General features: G+C 37.8%; 2 protein-coding genes across 2 annotated transcripts in view; one reads left to right on the forward strand and one right to left on the reverse strand.

Moving 5' to 3' along the window:
* The window catches only part of LOC105382612 (amyloid-beta A4 precursor protein-binding family A member 1), a 109,411-nt gene that overhangs the window by 14,247 nt on the left and 73,977 nt on the right, over nt 1-21,187 (forward strand). Inside the window, exon 2 of the mRNA XM_048633225.1 lies at nt 4,940-5,003. The gene's annotated coding sequence lies outside the window, so the exon portion shown is untranslated. The remainder of the gene's footprint in view (nt 1-4,939; nt 5,004-21,187) is intronic.
* Nucleotides 9,611-10,869, reverse strand: LOC105382571 (galectin-4). The gene has a single exon (XM_011552475.3). The coding sequence runs from the start codon at nt 10,692-10,694 to the stop codon at nt 9,678-9,680; it is 1,017 nt and encodes a 338-aa protein (XP_011550777.3). The 5' UTR covers nt 10,695-10,869; the 3' UTR covers nt 9,611-9,677.

Genomic DNA, 21,187 nt, shown 5'->3' on the forward strand with positions numbered 1-21,187 from the left:
TTAATAATCGTTATTATTTCTGTAATGTCTGTCTCTAATAATACAAATGAGTGTTTTGTTTGTTTTGAAACTTTTGTTGCTGAAGGCGTGTCTTTATCTCTCTTACGCTTGTCTATGACTTGAGCTGCAAGTTTTTCACCCACCTGTGCGAAATATTTATTAGCATTATTTACTGCAATTTTAGGAGTAGTTGTTGAGTGTAACAGATTCTGGGGTGAGGTTTTACGTTTTTTATACTGAGTTATATTATTAATTATCTCCCAGGTTTGTTTTATATTGGTTTTGCTTGCTTTATCAAGTTCGGAACGTTCAAAATGCCTTTTAAGTTTTTTTAAGAGGTTGTTACAAAAGTTGCGATATCGACGGTAAGTTGTTGCTAAGGTCAAGTTATTTGGGTTCGTTTTAAGCTTACTTAGCTGATGCAGTGAATCTTTGTGAATATCCAAGCGCGGTTCACCAGTTAATTGAAGTAAACCGCACAGCAAACCATCATGAATGTAGGTACATAAAATATATCTTTGTACTTGACTTCAAAAAGTAGACTTTAGCTAGGTATGGAAAACTTGAGTGTAGTGACGTCAGAGTTCTAGATTTGGGCTGGTATTCTAAAAAATACTCTACCCCCGCCCACGCCTCATGACCTTACACACGGAATACCTGAGTTCTGCCTGAGTCACGATCACGACACAATTTCTTATTTTGACTGATATACAAGTTGAATGAGATGTTTATTTATTTATTTATAAATAAAATGTGATGTTATTCTTTTTTAGAAGAAAGAGCTCTTTGACCCTGATGTACAGGAATTATTAATTTTTTTGGGATTCTGGTAATTCATTGTAAGAAATCTGTTGGATAAAGACATTTGAATTAAAATGTATATTCCACAAAATCTAAAATCAAAATCAAAAAAATATTTATATTATGTAGTTACAAACATTACAAATCATTACAAAAATGGCAAGGACCCTTGTCCTAGTAGTGTCCGGTACCCCGCTCTTTCAACGTCTTGCATATTTTTTTTACTACTGAATATTTTTTGTGACTTATATAGTGGTATACTCGAAAATGAGAATGAGAAGTCCATGTAACATAGGTACATACCGAGGCAATATAATATTTCCTATGTTGGAAAAAAGTTACGCGCATAGGAAAATTAAACATATAAATAAGAATCCATCACATTTTGTAGCGCACACATACCTGCTAGCCTCAAGCCCTAGCTATTAAGAGGGGCGTCCCGGGTTCAATTTACAAGCAATATCGCCGACGAGCCGCTTTCAGCTCTAACTCGTGCGGGAAATCGAGTTTGTACACAGAAATACTTGACGCTACCGCGCCGGAGACACCTTCATCAAACATAAAACTATTCTGCATAATATGTAACTAAGAGTTTCCATTTCCCAGCTACGTGGTTTAGAATATAGCGGCTACGTAAAATGTTATGTTTTAGTTTAAACTAGGCGAGTAGAGCATTTCTAAAAATACTGAGAATTGCAGTCGCAATTTAATTAAAAGTAAACTTTGAAATGTCAAGATGGGAAAGAGTCTCCTTTTTATTCGAGGACGAAACAGATTAATCTCAAGTGTTAGCCGGTATCTGTAGTCCGGGCAGGCACACCTATTAAGAGGTCGCAGGAAAGCTCCCGGTTCAATTTACAGCCAATATCGCCGTCGATGCCATGCTTTGACACCGGATCGAACTGGTAAATAAAGCGGTTATAAGCGCACTAAACCGCTTCTATGCGCTTCGTTTGCTGGAGAATATTCCCAATCTGGAAATTTCTCGGTAATATTAAGTCGATTTATAGCTAGAAGACGGTATAATGTGATAGCACAGGCAGCAGGAAACGAACTAGCTTCCTTGAAAGGTTTTGTATATCTTTTTGCTTCGGATTCGCTGAACGGAATGAGCTTCCTTTTTAATGACCTAACTTTCAGGCTGAGATTTTACATTCCAGATTTTTATAGATTCACAAAGTCAGAAAATAATGCTCTAAAAATTAGTATAATATGGTTATTTTTAATATATGCACTCACGGGCAATGAAAAGGTTCCACTGAGAAAAGCACCAAGTTACTCCAAAACTGAAAAGGCTAGCTTAATTTTATTACGCCTTCTGCAACATTGAAGAACATTTAACAGAGCATCAGGATATTGCTAACTAAAAACGGTAATATTTCGTTCAAATTTTAAATTAATTGTTTGAAAAAATTGAGGTCGTCGGAATTTTGTGAGTGGAACCTTTTAATTGCCCGTGAGTGTAGAAGCTAGCCACATACTTTAGATTGACATCAGAATAAATCAAAACGATTAGTTGATTATGCAAATATTAGGTTATCTTGCCGTGGGGTGAAGCTATGAAATGTCAAACACACTTGCATGAAAAGCGGTCTTAATCAGGCCTTAATGAAGGTCTCACACACCCACACCTCTCGTCTCGTGCGAAGGTGCTCTAGTAAACTAATCTACAGTAACAACGCTTTCGAGAAACTTCCCGATTTCATTCTCTGAAGGGTTTTGGTGTTTTTTTTACGTTTACGTGTTAATTATGGATAAGATTAATATTATTGATTGTATTTTGTCGTGTCGGGAATCGTGTAATAAAAATTCAATAGCACTAGGGGATACAAATAATAATTAAATACTTAACCCAAACCGTATCGTAGGTTAAAAAAATATACAAATTACTATACACCGATGTTACATCAAGAAGAAATTAACATACATCCACATCTTGAGGGTGTTTGTTGTACATTGTAAATGTGGTAATTTATGTGAACATTTATTTAGTAAATAGTAAATGGGATACCGTATGAAAGTTGTAGACTGGTTGAGTTAAGTTGAGCTCATTGCTAGCGCTCAGTCGTGTGCACTGTTTGCCCGGGGCTGTTGCGAACTACGGCCACGGTGTAAACGGAGCTTAAAACCCACTACTTAATTATATGAGGAGACTTAAAACCAGGTTTATGAGCGCTGAAGTACAGAGCTTAACTAGTTATTGCGCCGCGGTTAGACTGTTGCTGAATAAATCTGTTTTACAATTAATAAAATTGTTGAACTGCGATTATGATGTGTTTACTAATTACTTTATAGTTGGATTTGATGTAGTTGAATGGTGTATGTATGTGTCCTCATTTAAACTAAAGCAAAATTTATATACATTATGTACGGTAACAATACAAATTGTGTTAGGAAAACATATAAAAATATATTGCTTACTGTTGCACAACAGACCAAACTAAAACATTCGAATATTTAAGCTTCTTTTGAAAAGCTCCTTTACTTATCATCCATCGCTATTTCTAAACGGCACCCTAACATGCATCCGTGCAGTGACCCTCATGTTCAGTAATGGATCAATATCAAACCCTCACTTAGTTTCCACCGCATTAGTGGTCCAGATTCTCTACTGAACCTTCGTAAGCTCTGCTTTGCTACACGCTCAGACGTCGACCCTAGAATGCAATCTGTGGCCACACAGTCTAGACTGCTCATATAGTTACAACTTACAATGTGTTTCCAAATATATTGGTAAGACTATAGATAGATAGACAGTCATTTATTTTAGGTTAGAAACCCATGTTACACACTTCAAGATTACCTTACATTACTGTGGTTCCTAACATTATTTTTTCCCACAACCTTACAATAAAACATAAACCCACGTGCGATTTTGCATAAACGACTTCCTTCAAGTTTGAAATATAGCAAAATAAAGCTGACATAAAAGTTTAGGTTCATTTTAATGTACGGCGTTATAATGACGTTTCCAAGCACTTTGCTTTAAAAGGTTATGTTTATGAATGGTACAGGCCTGCAGGCATCCGGCCCTTGAAAAGGTGTGTCCCGGATGATATCAGAGTGAAGTGTGTTATGTATTTAGAAGCGTGTGACAGATACGTTTGTGTACAATCGTACATACTCTATTTAAAAAACTTGCGGAAATGTTATGTGTATTTTCCGGACCGGGAGGACAACTGATAACATGTTTAATGTCTGCATTTTTACGGCATATTTTTTATATAGGTAATCAAGTACTTACTAAGGTATATTGAGGTAAATAATATTATAGTGTATATGTCGCAGGCATCTGGTTTAATCTCCTGTTTGATTGAACCGCTAGCCCGTTCATTGGATGACGCTACTCAGTTGAATGACTATAGAACAACTCGTCAAGAGGTTGACTGTAACGTCCAACGTCTTGACTGAACGTTATTCAGCGAAGTCGTTAAATGGGATATGGTATAGCAACTTTGTAATGTCTGGTTAGGATGAACATGACCAGACAAGAGTCAACAAAAAGACTATGTTACAAAGCTCTCATCTCACAAATTAACTAAACAATAACAATAAACATACCTTTATATTGTTGTTCATAGTTATCCAGTTTCAGCACATTTTTTTCTTTGAAACTATCCGCCGGCGGTGTAATAATAGGTAAATCCATGTTGTCACACTATTTTAACATAAATAACGCACTTTAAAGCTAATTTATTTGCAAAAAACTATCAATATAGGTGCTTTTTGTGTCAGCTGTTCGCTGTTAGACGCCATATTTGTTTTATTCACCACCTGACTGATTTTAAGTCAGCTAACTAGTTGGACGTTTTGTGACGCTTGTACAATCAACGTTTGGCCTAGTCATACAACTGAATAGCGACATCCAATGAACGGGCTAGCGGTTCAATCAAACAGGAGATTAAACCAGATGCCTGCGACACATATATATTTACATAAGTACTTAATACTCACTCATCAAAAATACAACTTTATGAACATGCTGATCCTACTACTCTACCAAACAACAGCCACATGGGTTGTAATTTTTTTTACTTTTCTACTTAGGTTATGTATGGAGTTATACAGAATCCTCTTTTCTTTCAACCCAATATTAAATTCATCAACCCTGTAAATAAATGTGTTCTTTTTGTTCCAGACAAATAGCTGTTGCTGAACAAAAACAATTTACTTCTCCATTTTCGTGATCTCATGGGATACATGTGAGTTTTTACTTTGCTCTATTTGTTTCATATAAGGTTTTTTTCATGTACTTTTTATGCGGTTTTACACTACTCTACTGGACATAATCGATCATTATCTTCATATTTGACAGGGGTGGTCTCACCAGCCACCTTCAATCAAAGCTTCTCTCATATTTCACAAATACACATAAATACTTTTACTACATGGCTGCCTAACACCATTAAAAGAATGTGAGAGAAAAAGACAAATTGCATTCTATCGGCCACCGCTATAGCTGTAAACCTGAATTCAATTTTAGTCCGACTCAGCCCTAAGGTTATAAGAATAAAGAAAGAATCCGCTCTTGTGTAAAGAAGTAATTTCAGGAACAATCAAAGATTTGGGGTCACAACTAGGGGAGATCGGGCCTCAATTACTAGGAGCGAGTGTCGCCTCAAGAAAGCTATCTAAGATATCTAATTCAGGCGAAAAAGGGACGCTTCCTTGGACGCGTCAAATAAAAGGCCACTGAGAACAATTCATAGAGTCGGCAAAGTTTGAGAATTTTATATTAGGGCACCTTGGGAACTTAATTTTAGAGCTGGTTCCAGGGATATGATATGTGTGTTCGTTCCTATAGTTTTTAGTTTAGTTACCGATCGTTGATCGAATTAGCATTAGTAAAAGTAATGAGCTAATTATATTTTGGTTGATGTTGTTTTTAGACTTCTTTATCAATATTTTAAACCATACTATAAAAAGGCCGTATGGAATAGACATCTATTCCATACGCCCCTTTTATAGTACGGTACGGTTTTTCTTCAAAATGACCTTAGTTTCTTAGCAAATTTAATACACCTTATTTGAATTTCGTTTGATGGATGTTAATGAGGATGAGTTGTTTTTGAACATAAAAATATTAAATATTTATAGAAATCTTAAGCTCTCAAGCTCTATGCCATCCACGCCCCTCTTATAGTCATTGGGTACGGTAATTTTCTTCTAACTGACCTTCGTGTCTTAGCAAATTTCAGACACCTTTTAAGAGCACTCACCGGTCCCACTTTTCTCATAATTTGTCACAAAAGGGCTTCTTCCCGTGTCTTGGCCATTGTATCCAATAAGTGATGATAATTAATATAATACCTCTAAATAACTTAATGTGGACCGTCATGCCTCGGTTTATGAAAAACTATATTCGCAAACAAATACGTGTTTGCGTTTAATGCGAGCTTTACATTCCAATTAAAACTTATAACATACATACAAATTACGATATTTTCGAATTTAAAATTTAAACACATAATAAAGTACACTTTCTAGATACAGTGGTAACGAGTTGTGGCGTGATATGAGTCATTTCTGGCGCGACGCTATGTCAGACAGCTGACTAACCCCACTATACAGGCTCTACACTCCATTCATATTTGATCCCCCAACCCTTTCATCATTTCCATAATCGAAAAGGTACTCGTACTAATGGAAGGATTTTGTTCGTTGTAAGCACGTTGTGGTTTGAGGTTTATAAAACAAGGCTCAGTAAACATAATAATATATTTTGTACGTTATCTTATTAATTTTGAATAAGGTAGGTACGTAATCATTATTGTTTTGCATTTGTTCTCAATGTGGTCCTTTGCAAACTTTGATATTGTTGTGTAAAATTATAAAACTATATCGATAATTCTAGTCACGACGCGACGGTTCCCTTCACCGATATGTCCTTGTAGGTTCTACCTTTTTTGGCATAAGATTTATTTGCCTAATCTCGTATTGCATAGTAACGTTTGGTCAAAGTCTCGTTACGCCGAAAATCGTATGGCATAAATCTCGTTTAGTAAAAAGTTATTTCGCATAACATTGTTTAGCCTAATAATGGTATTGCCAAATCTTGAATAGCCTAATAATGCTATGGCATAGGTTTATACAAAGTAATAATATTCGTTTGGCTTTAACTTGACGGAGCGTCTCCCTACATAGCGCAAACTGGTGCCTTGTATTGTTTCCGCTGTTTGGAAAACGCTCCGCTCCGCTTCGCTGAGCTCCGCTTTGGTTTTGATGAACATGTGTTTTAGCGATGCAGCTGGTTGTTGAGGTGCAAGAATAATAGAACATGGTCTTTTGGTGGTTTTATTTACAATGAATGAATGATGGTGTAAAAGTATCTAGCAAAGTCACAATGACATAAACTATAAACAATAAACAATAAAAGGTTCCAAATTCAACTATATACATGGCCTCATAATAAGGCGTCGTGGCGTCGTCAACATGCTTCCCCCCTGGGGTGTGTGGGCGGCGGCGGCGGTGGCGCGGCGAGCTGCTGAACTGGGACATCAGTGCCAGCTTCACCCGGCGGCAGCGCGGGACCCACGGTTGTATCCTCAGGTGCAGGCCCCGATCAGTGCCGGGCTCAACCGACGGGCGCGCGGGACCTACGGTTGTTACCTCAGGTGCAGGCCCCGTGCTTGCCCAGTTCTCGCTCTGTTGCTCCCACTAGCGTGCTCACTCCCTACGGTCTGCGTGACGCTCATTGTGCTGCTGCGGCACCCAGTCTCCGGTTCTCACTTCGGCTCTCGTCGTCGCACCTATTTTTAGGTTTCGATCTCATGGGGTTTGTAATAATTATATTGGTCGTTAACTTTCGATTTTTTGATCATACAATATCGTGATTTTCGGGATGTAGGAGAAAAATACCACAATTTGTACATTTGCTACATACTTAATATATTATTTATTAAGATAAAATTATGAGAAACAAGATTATACATAGGTATAGACGAACATAAATTTGAGCAAACGAAACTTAGGTGTTTAAAGATTGTGCCTAAAGAGTTTTAGACGAAACGAGCCTTATGCCACATAAGTCTTGGCAAAGTGATGGTTCGGCCAAAAAAGTTTAGACCATACGAGTTATGCGAAATGAGTTTTGGTCAATAAAGATTATGCCAGATGAGCGGAACCCGTCCTTGTAACTTGGCCACGGAACTAACTCTCAGTGTTGTCTAGCAACCACGTGTATAACTTACCTTATTTAAACTTCTCCAGTATACTACAGGGTATCTAGTCTATTTACGTCATCAAGGGTGTTTTCAATCCAATCCAATCACTGGTAAATCGCAACCTAGGAGCCCAATATATAACGTACTCATGAAAGAATCATCGCCTCTGGTTCGGTATTTCCTCGTGTCCATGGCCCGAAAGCGCCCTCGTGTGTCCACCCAGAAATGTCCAGCTTCCTTGCGACAGACCATCAGCTGTAATCCCAAAAGGTTCACTCTAAAACAATGAGCAGCACATCCTCTATCCATTGTTTCCAAATTCAATTAGCAGCGCCCATTCCACATGACGTCCAGTCCAGATATAGAGGCTGAATATTTCATGTCTGTCCATCTGTCGGTCGCCTGTGTCACAGCTTAATGAATGGCTGGAATTCAATTGTAGCGAAACAGGATATAGTTTACATAATGCGAATAATTTAACTCCGCTTTAGTGGGCTCTTTATGGTCATTGTATCTTAGTTTTCATGTCTGTTACGTGGCAATTAATTGAAAAGTTGATAACTTATGAACAAGTGCAACGATTATGGCGATGGTGTAAATATTCGTTAACGATAAATGGCAATTTATTTCTGATTGAAATTGCAACTATATTTCTTGGTAATCTAATAAAAGTAGTGAACCATTTCTCATATTAAAATAGGGGAGCATCGAATAAATAATACAACAGAAAAATTATAACTTTTATTAGATCCTTCTTTTCATATTTTAAGATGAAGAAAAGTAAAGTTGGTGAAACTACATATGCCGTACCATAAACCTAACTATTCATACTCGTACGGGTAAGCTGAAAGGGATTACTCTTAACGCAGCTCCTCATAGTGCATGATCTACATGTTTGTTATAGTTTTTTTATCATTACATGATTTAGGTGAATAATGAATGTATGTTAGATTATTTGTGCTGCTTAACATCCACACAGCGGCAGCGGTTACATTGGTGAAGATTAACAGTTTTCCAAAGCTAATTATGTTTTGCGGAGCGCCTTGTGTACGCCGCCCCTATTTTGTCGCCATTTATTACTAGGACCCTTCTGTTGTCCCCTTCGGACAATCATCCTGGAGTTTCATCTAATTCTTAGCCTATTTCTTATACCTTAGCGTCCAATTTCCCTAAAACAGTTACATTTCCTTAGATTTGAAAATATACTCTGTGGCCAAAAATATTTCCCTTGCGGGTAAACTTTTGGGGATCAGTTTTTCCTCCCTGCGTTGTTTAACAGCTACAGATATTTCAGGCCGGGAGAGGAACTCTCCATTTAAGGGTAAATTTAATAGTTGTTTAAGGGAAGTTCCTAATTAATAGTAGGTACTTAGTTGTATTTTTATCTGCGCATTTGAGACGGCTTTATTGTTATCTTTTTGTATTGATATTAAATATGACCACAATAAGTTATGCCGCAGAGACGTGGTATATGATATGGGAATTTCATTCAAACCTTACTTAGCTAGTGTTAATTCTATAGTATATATTCGTAAGAAATATTCATAATGTATTTAATGCAACTAAGAAATAGTCACAATTATCTGTAAAACTATTTTATAGCTAGGTACTTAGACTTCCTAGCGAAGAAAAATAAAACAGGGTTCTATTTGATATTGATATTTTATTAAGGGCTCATAAATAATACCAACTATACGAGTGCACGTGGCTCTATTAATCGAAGTCGTAGTCACCGTAGTCGCCTCCATAATCACCGAAGTCGTCAAAGTTGTCATAGTCAGCTGTAGGCGTGGGTTCTGTTGGTCCCCCCCCACCAACAACGGGCTGCGTGGCGTCAGGAGTAGCTCCAGGAGCGCTGCCAGGTGTGCCGCCAGGATCGCTGCCGGACGGCAGGGTGGGAGGTGTCACATTTGCTACATCAGGGTTCTGCGGAGCACCGCCGGGGGTACCACCGGGCAGGGTGGGAGGTGTCACATTCGCTACATCAGGGTTCTGCGGAGCTCCATCTCTACCGCCGCCACCGCCGCCGCCGCCGCCACCTCGGTTGAAACCGCCCCCGAGCGCGTACCCTCCCAGTCCACCGGCCAACAAGGCCCCTGCGCCAATACCAGCTGCGGTACCCGTCCCGACTCCGCCTCGGTTTGGAGGAGGACCATATTGTCCCGGTGGCCCATGGTGTCCGGGCGGGCCGTAGTGCCCCGGCGGACCATGCCCGTAATGTTGCGGATGCTGTGGTGGCCCGTAGTGCCCCTGCTGCGCCGGCTGGGCATGACCTTGCGGGTGTCTCAGAGGTACCGCTTCAAAACCTATGTGTTGGATGGTTACTTCTCCGTCGATGGTCAAGTGCGTAATCCGCTGGAAAGGTATCCTTTGAACATAATCGCAGAAATGGGCGCCGTTGAATGCTATCTTCATATTGGTATGTTCAATTAAAATCAACACTTCGAATGGATGTCCTCTAGCGATACGATAGTATCCACTCTCCTCCCGCCCCCACATCATGCTGGTGAGAGTATTCCTGACGACTGTGTCGCGGTCGAACCACACATTCAAATGCAGGGCTATGTCATCGCGTGGTTCAGTTCTGGGTCCACACTGTAGGTTTATCGCGAATCTCATAGCGTTAGGGAAGGGTGTTCCTCGGACTCGCACCATGAGTCCGGGGTACACCCCGCCGGGGATGGGGTACACGCACGGGACCGGCGGGTTGATGATCGGATGATGTGCCATGTCGGATTATGTACCATCTTCAAAACTATGTCATCTTGAACTCTAGAGGTAAAACATACTTATATAGCATATAGAAATAATATTTAATTAATTTTACTTTTTAAAAATAAATAAAAAATACATAATATAACATAATTTATAGGTTATTTTGGCTTGTTTTACAGTGGTTTTACAGAGTACGTAATATGCTTGTTTTTCTAAATATTTTTGACATCATTATTTGATATTGATTATTATTATTTGACGGAATCATTTCAATACAGAGTAAAATATGGTCGAAACCATAATAAAGTTATCAAATCAAATGATATGAGCCGTTTTCCTTGACAGCTGTCAGTTGAGCTTTTGGGTAAGCCGATAGATGGCGTGAAAACGCAGTGTACCAACTGTAAAAAATTACATAAAGAGCAAAGAGTACTAAACTCAGAATAAGAACTCACTAGTTGTTTTCCGTTTTCGTAACTCTATCTACAGATTGGCAAGGGACCATGATCCATAGTCCTTAGGCATTATTACAGTATAGCAGTCACTATCACAAGAGTCACTATCTCACAAGAGTCACTATCTCAAAAGAGTCACTATCTCAAGTGCACTAACTCTACAGTATCAAGGGAGGAGGAGCAGATAGCTCAACTACAACTCAATTAATACAGGAGAAACACAAGGAAACTGAGAAAACTTGAAAAGAACGGCTGTACGCACAATCGCACTGAACGCTGAAGCAACAGTGACATCGACATCATAGAGAAAATAATACTACGATTCTACCTACCTACGTCACTTTCACATTTCGTTAGCCTCACAGAATAACATATTGTGATCTGAGTGTGTTCTGAGGGTATGAAAGTTGGTACAACCCCAGACAACGCCATCTATTTCTCCAAAAAGGAACTTTTTTTTTTTTAACAAACGCCTCATTGAATGTTAGGCCGTGTCCGCACCGCGAATATTTTTCCGCGTGGAATTAATTCGCGCGAATTATATTCCGCGACCGAAGTCCGCCTGCGATTTTTTTTCCTGCGATTAGGAAAAAAATTCACGTCCTATAGTATTCGATGTGTTTCTGTAACACATTGCGAATTAATTCCGCGCGGAAAAATTTCCGCGGTCCGGACACGGTCTTATAAAAACGGTTTATGGTGGCACAAATTGTTGGCAAAACCGACCGACAGATTGCCACAAAATAAAGTTGAAGTTGAATCATCTCAAATCATTTAAATACTGGTCGAGATATAAAAAAACTGCTTATATTTTAAATGGCCTGCTTAAATACGTGAAAAACGGTCTTGAACTCGAATCTACTTGAAATAGGAAGGGTCTAAGTGAAACCGCTAAAGGGAGGAAATAGCGCAAACATGTTTGTGACATGGCCGTTGACGCGTGTAATCGACCCTAGGCCTGAGCCTACGTTAATATTTATTTAACACTCTTCCTATAGGTGCTATGATTTATGTATATCAGTAAAGTTTGCTTTTTAACTCAAAAACTCAATTACATACTTAGGCTGAAGACTTGGATATACAAATGTACATGCGTGTGGTATAAAGTAGGTAAGTTTGATTTTTCATACCTTCATTAAAGTAAAAATTTAACTGGCCATTCTTCAATTTAATAAACCTTATTAATAACACAAAGCTGAAAAACGAATCAGCTCCATAGTATGCAAGCACAGCAAGTCAACGACTCGTAAAGATGTTTGACATACTTTCTGAAACTTACATGATTCTAGGAAAATAGGCTAGCCACTGCTACTACATTTTAATGTACGGAAATAGAGTCGCGATTGCTGTAATAATCGTTTTCTGCATTGCGATAAAGCTAAATTAAAATACCAAATAGAAAGTGGTTTATTTATTAATATATTAATACACAGTGTTATCATATTGTATACAGTGTTATCTTCTCAATGTAGTGTAAAAAAAAAAGTTAGGTTAGGTTAGGTAGAAAATCAGTCGGTGCCAATATTTCAGAACACATTTGAGTTTCATAGGAAGTTAACGAAATACGGTGATTACCTGAGGGTATCATTCGGAACCACTTTTATTTTTTTGTTATTAACGCGACTTTCTTTATCAGAATAGACCATAAAGATAAAAAAATAAGGACAATACTTATTTTTTTATCTCTATGACGAGTCACCTCCTCTCGGCTTTCTTTACCGCTTTTAAACCCTGTTTAAATATAATACATAGATTAAAACAGGGTTTGCAATATGGTTCCAAAGTATATAACCACAAAGCACTTTGACTGTAAGTACTCGTTCTGTTGCACTCGGGCCCGCTATGCTTTAACGTAAATGGAAACTGAATTATTCTTCAATATTTTCTCAGATCATAAGTATAGATATATCCTTTATCTTTAGGTATAGGCTTGATATAGGCATATGCGTAACTCCTGGAGTGTGGAACAAGACAATAAGACATTCGCGTCCTAAACTTCTCTTTAAAACTATTAAGGTCCACTTGCGCAGACCTGGGTTAGCGAATTAACTCCTTTGCATATCAATGATAGAAATCGTCAAGTGATTTTGCCCTTACCTATTACTATTTAGAGCACAAAATACTACATACATACTAGGTGTAAGCTCTTTCATTTTGTTTGTAAGATTGATATTGAAATATCAGATAGGTACATTCATAAAAACTGCCTGTGATAAATGATACTCCCAAACCAATTGTTTATTTAGATTACTTATCCACATCCATGTAATTCAATATACGTGCAACTTCTATAATAAGTGGTGTTTTTCGAAGCCGTTTTTATTCGGCGCGCTTTCGCCGCGGGTGGAGCGTTTCGCGCATTTGGCCGCGAGGATTTCCAGTTTTGTTTAGGCCTTGTCTATTCTGGCGTGATATTAAATCCGATTTCCACATCTGGCTGGCAGAGATAACGCGGTACCCACTATGGACCCGTTTTCGCTCATTGTCTAAGTTGAGCGCTCAGCCGAAAACAAACTTTGTGATGCCCGTTTTGTAACTCACTTTCAATGCTACTGTTTAACTTGCTTCCATTGAATCGGATGCTCACGGTTTACAAACTAAACCTTATCGTGGTGACGGATATTTGTTCAGGTAACTTAATTTGGCTGCTGTGATTCGTATTCAAATACGTATATAATGTAGGGGAGACCGGGGACAAAAGTAACAGTTTGTAGATTCTGTCTGATTTCTCGTTACTAATAACATTTACGATAAAATAAATATAGTCACATAAAACTTTCGTATATAGTCTACAAATATCCATTATTACTTTACTTAATACTTCATTAATTTTAACATTTCTAAAGCCTCAAAAAAAAAAGGGAAATCGTTACTTTCGACCCCATGGTCAGGACGAAAGTAACAAGGCATGGGTCGAAAGTAACAACCCATAAATTCTGCCCAATGTTATAAATACGATTCAAAAGAAAGAACAAAAAAAGCAATCAAATTATTTAGTTAAGAAAACTTCTTAAAAAACTATCGCAACTAAAAAAAACTTATGACTTATTTACAAAACTAAAAAAACTTCTTAATATAGACTGTAAATGATATCCATCATTTAAACTGACTAACTGATAAGAAGTTGTTTTATTTGTGCCATAATATACAATATTATGACACAAATATCTAATCAAAACAAGAAAAAATAAAAATTTATAATGTGACATGGCAAACTTACGTAAGTAATTCGTTACTTTTGTCCTGCCGCGAGCTGTTACTTTTGTACCCATCCCCATTTTTTTAATATCAGGTGACATAACTTTAAAACAGCACGTGTTATTCGAAAACAATTTATGGCATGCTACAGACAATCTTATAATTAATCAATGAACAAATAGTCATATGGTTCTTGGCATCTTAATTCTACGTAAACACTAAATGAATAAACACCAAAAAACTTACTTTTGGTGTGTAAAATCACGAAATGCTCACTAAAACAAGCTTGCACCGCGGCACGGGCGTGGAAAATGATATCATGCACGGGGGGCATTGCATGCTGACTACCAGCTGTCGCTTGGGACGTTAAGGCTATTGGGGAAGACCACAGAGTCTTTGTTACTTTCTACCCGCTGTTACTTTTGTCCCCGGTCTCCCCTACCTATATTATAGTTTTGTATGTATATTTGAGGCACAAACGAACACCGCTCCATTAACTCCATATATTTGAGTTTCTTCCGCGGCTTCAGAAGCGGCACCGACATTGGCAGCCGTAGACTCCATGTGAGGCGGCGCGAGGGTTGTAGACGCACGTTGGTTAAGTAGTTAGGCCTCCTTTACATAAATTATCTCTGATTCGGCTCTGAATGATTTCAGTCTAGGTACTTATACTTATGTATGTACTGTAAAATCAAATGTGCGTATTATATCTGTGCTAAATGAATAATGAAGTGTCTGTCTTAAATGAAATATGCGTATTATATGTAAGAACGGCACATATTAATGAGGTAAAAACTACTGAATAACTAGTTTAACAAACTAAGAACTGAAGCATGAATTGTTCGTCGCTGTATGTTTCCAACTCTATTACAAAACTATTTCACACGTCTTTTCCCGACAAGTTTAACGTGAGCAATTTAATAAAAGTTGCTAACTATCCATCACAGTTCCGTCTTCCGCCTCGATGGAGAATTGCGAATCCGTAGAGTAGGAATTAAAAGATAATATGTACCTATAAATAAATTAAAAAAAAAAACTCAAACCGTGGGGGTAAAACTGACATACCTACTAAACAACTTTTGAAAAGTCGCGAAAAAAAACACCATAAGAACTTACGTTAAAAAAACCTTTTTATGGGTATACAACTCTACTAAAGTATTACATTAGAACAACCAGGATATAACATTTATAATGCAAAGGTGTGCAAAGGTCTTTCATGTCTCTTTGAATCCACTGAGATCCCCGAAAGTAAAACTTCAGGTACTTTGATCTACATTGGCCATTATTTTCTGCCTATATTTTTTACCTTTGATGTTCCTAATACTGTTAGCGATGATTTTTTTCAAACTCTTTGTCTCCTCGCCTTCACGCTAGTTCTCAGTTCGTAATTTGTCGCGCAGCCATTATTAAATTCATAAGTACTCGTATCGCGGCTCAGCTGGCAATAAATCAAGACTTAAGAATCTTAAGATGCGCGTCCCACCGTAGACTTTGCTCAGACTGAACGGTCATACAAATTCATGAGCCTGTTTATTGCTCGCCTTTGAGAGTTGCAGAATTCTGAGCACACATTCCAATATTTGAGGGAGCTGTCCTGCGAGTGTGTGTTTTATGACTGGCATTATGAATATTCATAGGAAAACATATTGTACTCAAGCTTTAGTGCCGAGTTGCTGACATAAACGGTTTATAATGAAGTGACGAGTGACTATAGTACCGACGACGCTGAGTTAAAACAGCCGTGTCGACAATATATCTGTAAAAAGAGTAGTGTAGCCATTTAAACGTAGGAGAACAATAAAATAGGCTTTCCTCTACAATAAAACGAAGCAATAAATGGGAATTTACTCCCAAACAAAGATATATTACGCCGTTTCCTGTGCTGTGATAGTGTTACCATTACAATTCATCGATTTTACAACCAAGCACCTAAATAATAATTAGGCTCACTGACTCACCCAATGCGTATACATGTGCAGAAATGCACCTCTGCCTACCCTGCAAACAACGATTACAATGTTACAAGGTGTAATGTGCTTATGTGTATAAATTATAATATTTAGTCAGGATTATACTTAAAAAAATTGTTGCTCAATAAATATTGTAACGACGATCTTAGCACATAATACGATACATGTGGGACCAGGCGGTGGAAATGAAAACCAAAAGTATTTAAACACTGAATCACGTTTATTCCAGTATTACATCCTTTAAAACAATTTTATGTTCGAGCACAACAACCTTTTCTAATCCTCCATTTTTTCTTAATCCTTTCACTCACTCATTCTTCGTTCCTTTCATAGACAATACTTCCTTTCATAGATAATACTCGCTTTCATAGACAATAGTTCCTATCATACACTCTGCACTATCAAATATTATTAAACGATAATGTTACATTCCTACAACTCGGCCACCTGTATAGTAGTCTGACCTCAGGCTACTCTAAACAATCTAACACAACTAACTTTAACTTCAATAACAAACAACAGTTAAATAACTTTACAATTTTTCAACAACAAAAAATATTAATCTAACAGTTAAGTATAACTTTCCCTAAGTGACTCTAATCATCCACACAAAAAAATAAAATTTAAGTACAGTTTCAGAATAGACCTCTACCTAAATTACACAAACATTTAAAATAAACAAATTACCTTACTCTTAAATAAGAAAGTTATGTTAATGTTAACATCAGCTAGGGAATAAACATCACCCTTAAAACACAACAAGTACTTCAACAAAAGTATGAACTTCTTAACATCTAACACAAAAAAAAACATTCTTTACCATAAAATGATAGTAAGTAGTTACAGAATAACACTGCAAAAAAAATCTTTAAGTTAAATCAATAGTATTTACCTTGTTAAACTACATAGCTACTTATTACACATAACATAGCACACCCTTACTTAGACTTCAGTAAATACAAGCTTATTATGATATTAAACACAACATTTAAATACCAATAAACATTTTATATCCCTACCTAACAAAATAACAGCTGTAACTTTATTTTTCTGAAAATAAAGTTATTATTATTGAAACAATGTTACATATTTAAAGATGTTAACTACTCTTACTCAACACATAAAAATACAGTTAAACTTTAATGTTATTATCTTATTTTAAATTTAAGCACAATAGAAATTTAAATAACAGCTGATACCTATACCAAATCATATTGGGTAAACCTCTTTCAACCAAACTGTTATGAAATTAAAATCATGGCCACATTTTCATGTAGTCTACACCCGTTGAGGTTTTCCTAGGTCCTTCAGTATTAAGATCAACTTTCTCTACATGGTACCTACCTTTACCTACTTTCTTTACTACTTGATAAGGTCCGAGAAATTTTGGTTTAAGCTTCAAAGTATTACCGAATTGAGTTCTCTGTATGGCTACAATATCCCCAACTACATAGTCCTGAGCTTCTTCCCTTTTCCTATTATAAGTTCTTCTGTTCTCTTCTTGAACCTTCAATATCTGTACTTTAGCTGCTTGTCTTACATTGTCTCTCCTTTCCATGAAATGTTGTCTGCATTCTTCATCTAATAATTCTATGAGCTTTATATCTTCTTTCTGCTTCAGCTTTGTACCGGTAAGCAAGTTAAATGGTGATGTATTAATCGACCTTTGATGAGTGCCATTTATCACTCTTTGCACCTTACTAACATGTTTATACCAGTGAGTAGGTTCTTCAATGCACATCTTGGTCAAAACAGATATGATAATCCTGTGGATGCGTTCTACTTGGCCGTTTCCTCTTGGTATACCAGTTGTTACAGCATAATGTTGAATCCCTTCTTCTTGGCAGTAATCTTTAAATTCTTGTCCAGTAAAGGCAGCTCCCTTATCAGTAATATACCTCGTTGGATTACCATAGTCCTTCTGATGTAGCCTCAGCTTCTCTACAGTTTCCTTTGCAGTCAACGTCTTAGTAGGGTAAATCCAGACAAACTTCGTGAATGCATCTACTACTGTTAAGATATAGTTGTACATTTTCTTGGTTGCATCCAATGGTCCAAGATGATCAATATGTAACGTCTCTAGTGGCAGCTCTCCTTTGTCTATTGGACTGAGAAATCCTTCTTGTTTCCCTTCCTTCTTGCTTGCTAATATGCATGGTACACATCCTAAAATCACTCTATCTATCTTCTTGGCTAGGTCTTTTATGTAGTAGTCTTTATCTATTATGTCCATGGTCTTCTTTTTTCCAAAATGTCCAATTTCATGTGCTCTCTTTATGATTTCGGTCTCCATGATGTCAGGTATTACCAACTTTTTCTCTACACCTTTGTATATCAAGTCATTTTCCATGTAGAAATCCTTGTATTCTGTCTTCTCATTCAGTACTTCTCTTAACACACTTAAGTCGCTGTCTTCCTTTTGTGCTTTACATATCCTTGCATGTAATTCTGAATGTATCAGATAACAGTGAGGGTTTCTGCTTAATGAATCCACATGAGACATCTTAGCTCCAGCTCGGTGTTCCACTTCATAATCAAAATCTTGTAGGAATAAAACCCATCTTGCCACCTTGGCTGATACTTCTTTCTTATAAAGCGTCTTCTGAAATGCTGCACAATCAGTGACTATCTTGAAGTGTATTCCAAACAAATACTTCCTGAATTTTCTCACTCCTTCAACAACTGCTAGAGCTTCGAGTTCATAACTTTTTTTTTTTTTTTTTTTTTTTTAAAGATTTTATTATCACTCCACAGACTTTATGTCCGTGCCTTTTTGAGAGATCAATATATTGTGAGAGTTTGGTTGTTTTTTGTCTTCATCTTTTAACTACTCAATGTGGAAGCTTATAATATATATATTTTATCTTTTATATATATATATATACCTATATATTATTAATAATTTTTTTTTTTTTTTGCACTCCTGGAGGAAAATCTACACAGACACCTGGGAAGGGGACCCAGGTAGTGTCGGCCTTTAACCGACTAAAAACCCCCAGTTGTGCATTTCTTGTTTTTTTTTTTTTTTTTCTTTTTTTTTTTTTCTTTGTTTCACACAGTCACACTTACAATTATAATGGCAACAAACATTTGAAGGGTAGGGCCAGTGTCAGCTGTCTTCAGAGAACTTAACAGACGCCTGTCAGTGGCCACACACTCCTTTTGTCATCGCTGTTGTTTTGCCTGGTGTTAATGTGTGACAGTGTTCTTAAAACTATCTTAATTTTATTGGTTAGTTCTTATACAGATAATATTAATTCATGATATACTATACAATACCTACATATCAAAACTATACAATACATGCTATATACTATACATAACAAAACTATAAAATACATGCAATACGGTTTGGCCGTCAATATAAAATTAAAATCAAAATTCTCCTATTCCGCTCCATTTTGCGTTGCCAAAAGCCTTGATTGCTGGGCAACGACCTCTTTGTCCCGATTTTTTATTGCCATCTTTAGGTTGTACTCGAGGATCCGTTTCTTCGGTGCTGTTATTGCCGTTTTAGCGAGGTTGCCGATAGCGTCCTCGGTGTCATCCGCATAGTAGGTGCAGGCGGAGGTGTGCCTCGACAGCGCCACTACTGCGTGAGGTATGCTATCGTGCAACTTTATTTTATCTTTTGTTTTTATGATAATGACGGATTCGTACGTCAATCCCTGTGCTTCGTGTATGGTTAAGACGCGTGATCCCGTTCCTTCTCCAAACCCTTGGCTGGTCAGGGTCTCTTTTTCTTCCTGTGTATGCGTCAGGAATAGAGTGTTGGTTTGGGATTTTGGAATTGCTGCGTCTGTAAACCTTTTCAGCTGCAGGGATTGGATACGCGTTGTGGCTGCGTATATGCCTGAGTATACTTCTCTTAGGGCGTATGCAACATCCATTGGGTTTCTGTATGAGCACAACAGCTCCTGGGTGATGTTTGCTACCAGTGTTGGGCGACTGTACCTTAGTTCGAATAGGTTCTCTCTGTCTATGTACGGTAGCTGGTTGATGTCTCCGATTAGAGCAATATCACTGGCACGGGACAGGCGGGCGGCAATTACGATTGCCCCGAAATGGTTCATCAGGGCCTCGTCAATTATCAGGCGTTGGCATCCGACATGTTCTCTAAAGCCGTTTACTAGGACTGATGCCATCGTACGTACCCTAGTTCTAACCATGTCCCCGATCCTATGCGCTAGCCTGTTTCGTATATCGACGGCCGCCTCAGTTGTCGTGGTGATAATGGTGTCTTTGCTCACATCGAAGTTATTTACCACCCAGGTTGTCTTCCCACATCCAGGTACCCCGTTCACCCAAGCGATGGTGGGCATCGTCCAGCTATTCCAGGTAGCGTTAATGGTTTCCGCTTTTGCTAGGATTTTGTCCTCTAGCATAATCCTGGTACACTGAGCTACGACCACCGTTTGGTTGTTGTGTGGGAGAGTGAGTTTCGGGATGTTGCGTTCCCAGGGCACGAATTCATAACTTGTATAGTTTCTTTGTTCCGTCTCGCTAGTCTTTCTACTCATGTAGTGTACTGGATGTAACTTCCCATCTTTCTCCTTCTGCATCAAAATGGCTGCATATCCATATTTTGAGGCATCTGTGTGCATCTCCGTGTCAAGACCAACTTCATATATCTTCAGTACGGGTTCACTACATAGTTTAGTCTTCAATACTTCAAAAGCGTGTCTTTCCTCTTCACCAAAGTAGAATTCTTTCTCCTTCTTAAGTAAGTCTGTGAGAGGCCTCGCTATCACTGCATAATTCTCAATGTACTTCCTGAAGTATGAGGTAAGACCCACAAAACTATGAACTTGCTTTACTGTCTTTGGCTCTGGGAAACATCTGACTGCTTCTGTTTTGCTTGGTGAAGGCTTCACTGTACCATCTT

Source organism: Plutella xylostella, chromosome 5 (assembly GCF_932276165.1).
Source record: "Plutella xylostella chromosome 5, ilPluXylo3.1, whole genome shotgun sequence".
Taxonomy (NCBI): domain Eukaryota; kingdom Metazoa; phylum Arthropoda; class Insecta; order Lepidoptera; family Plutellidae; genus Plutella; species Plutella xylostella.

Bases quoted from the DNA above. Each gene is read 5' to 3' on its own strand.
- LOC105382571 (XM_011552475.3), bottom strand. From the start codon at position 10,694: ATGGCACATCATCCGATCATCAACCCGCCGGTCCCGTGCGTGTACCCC.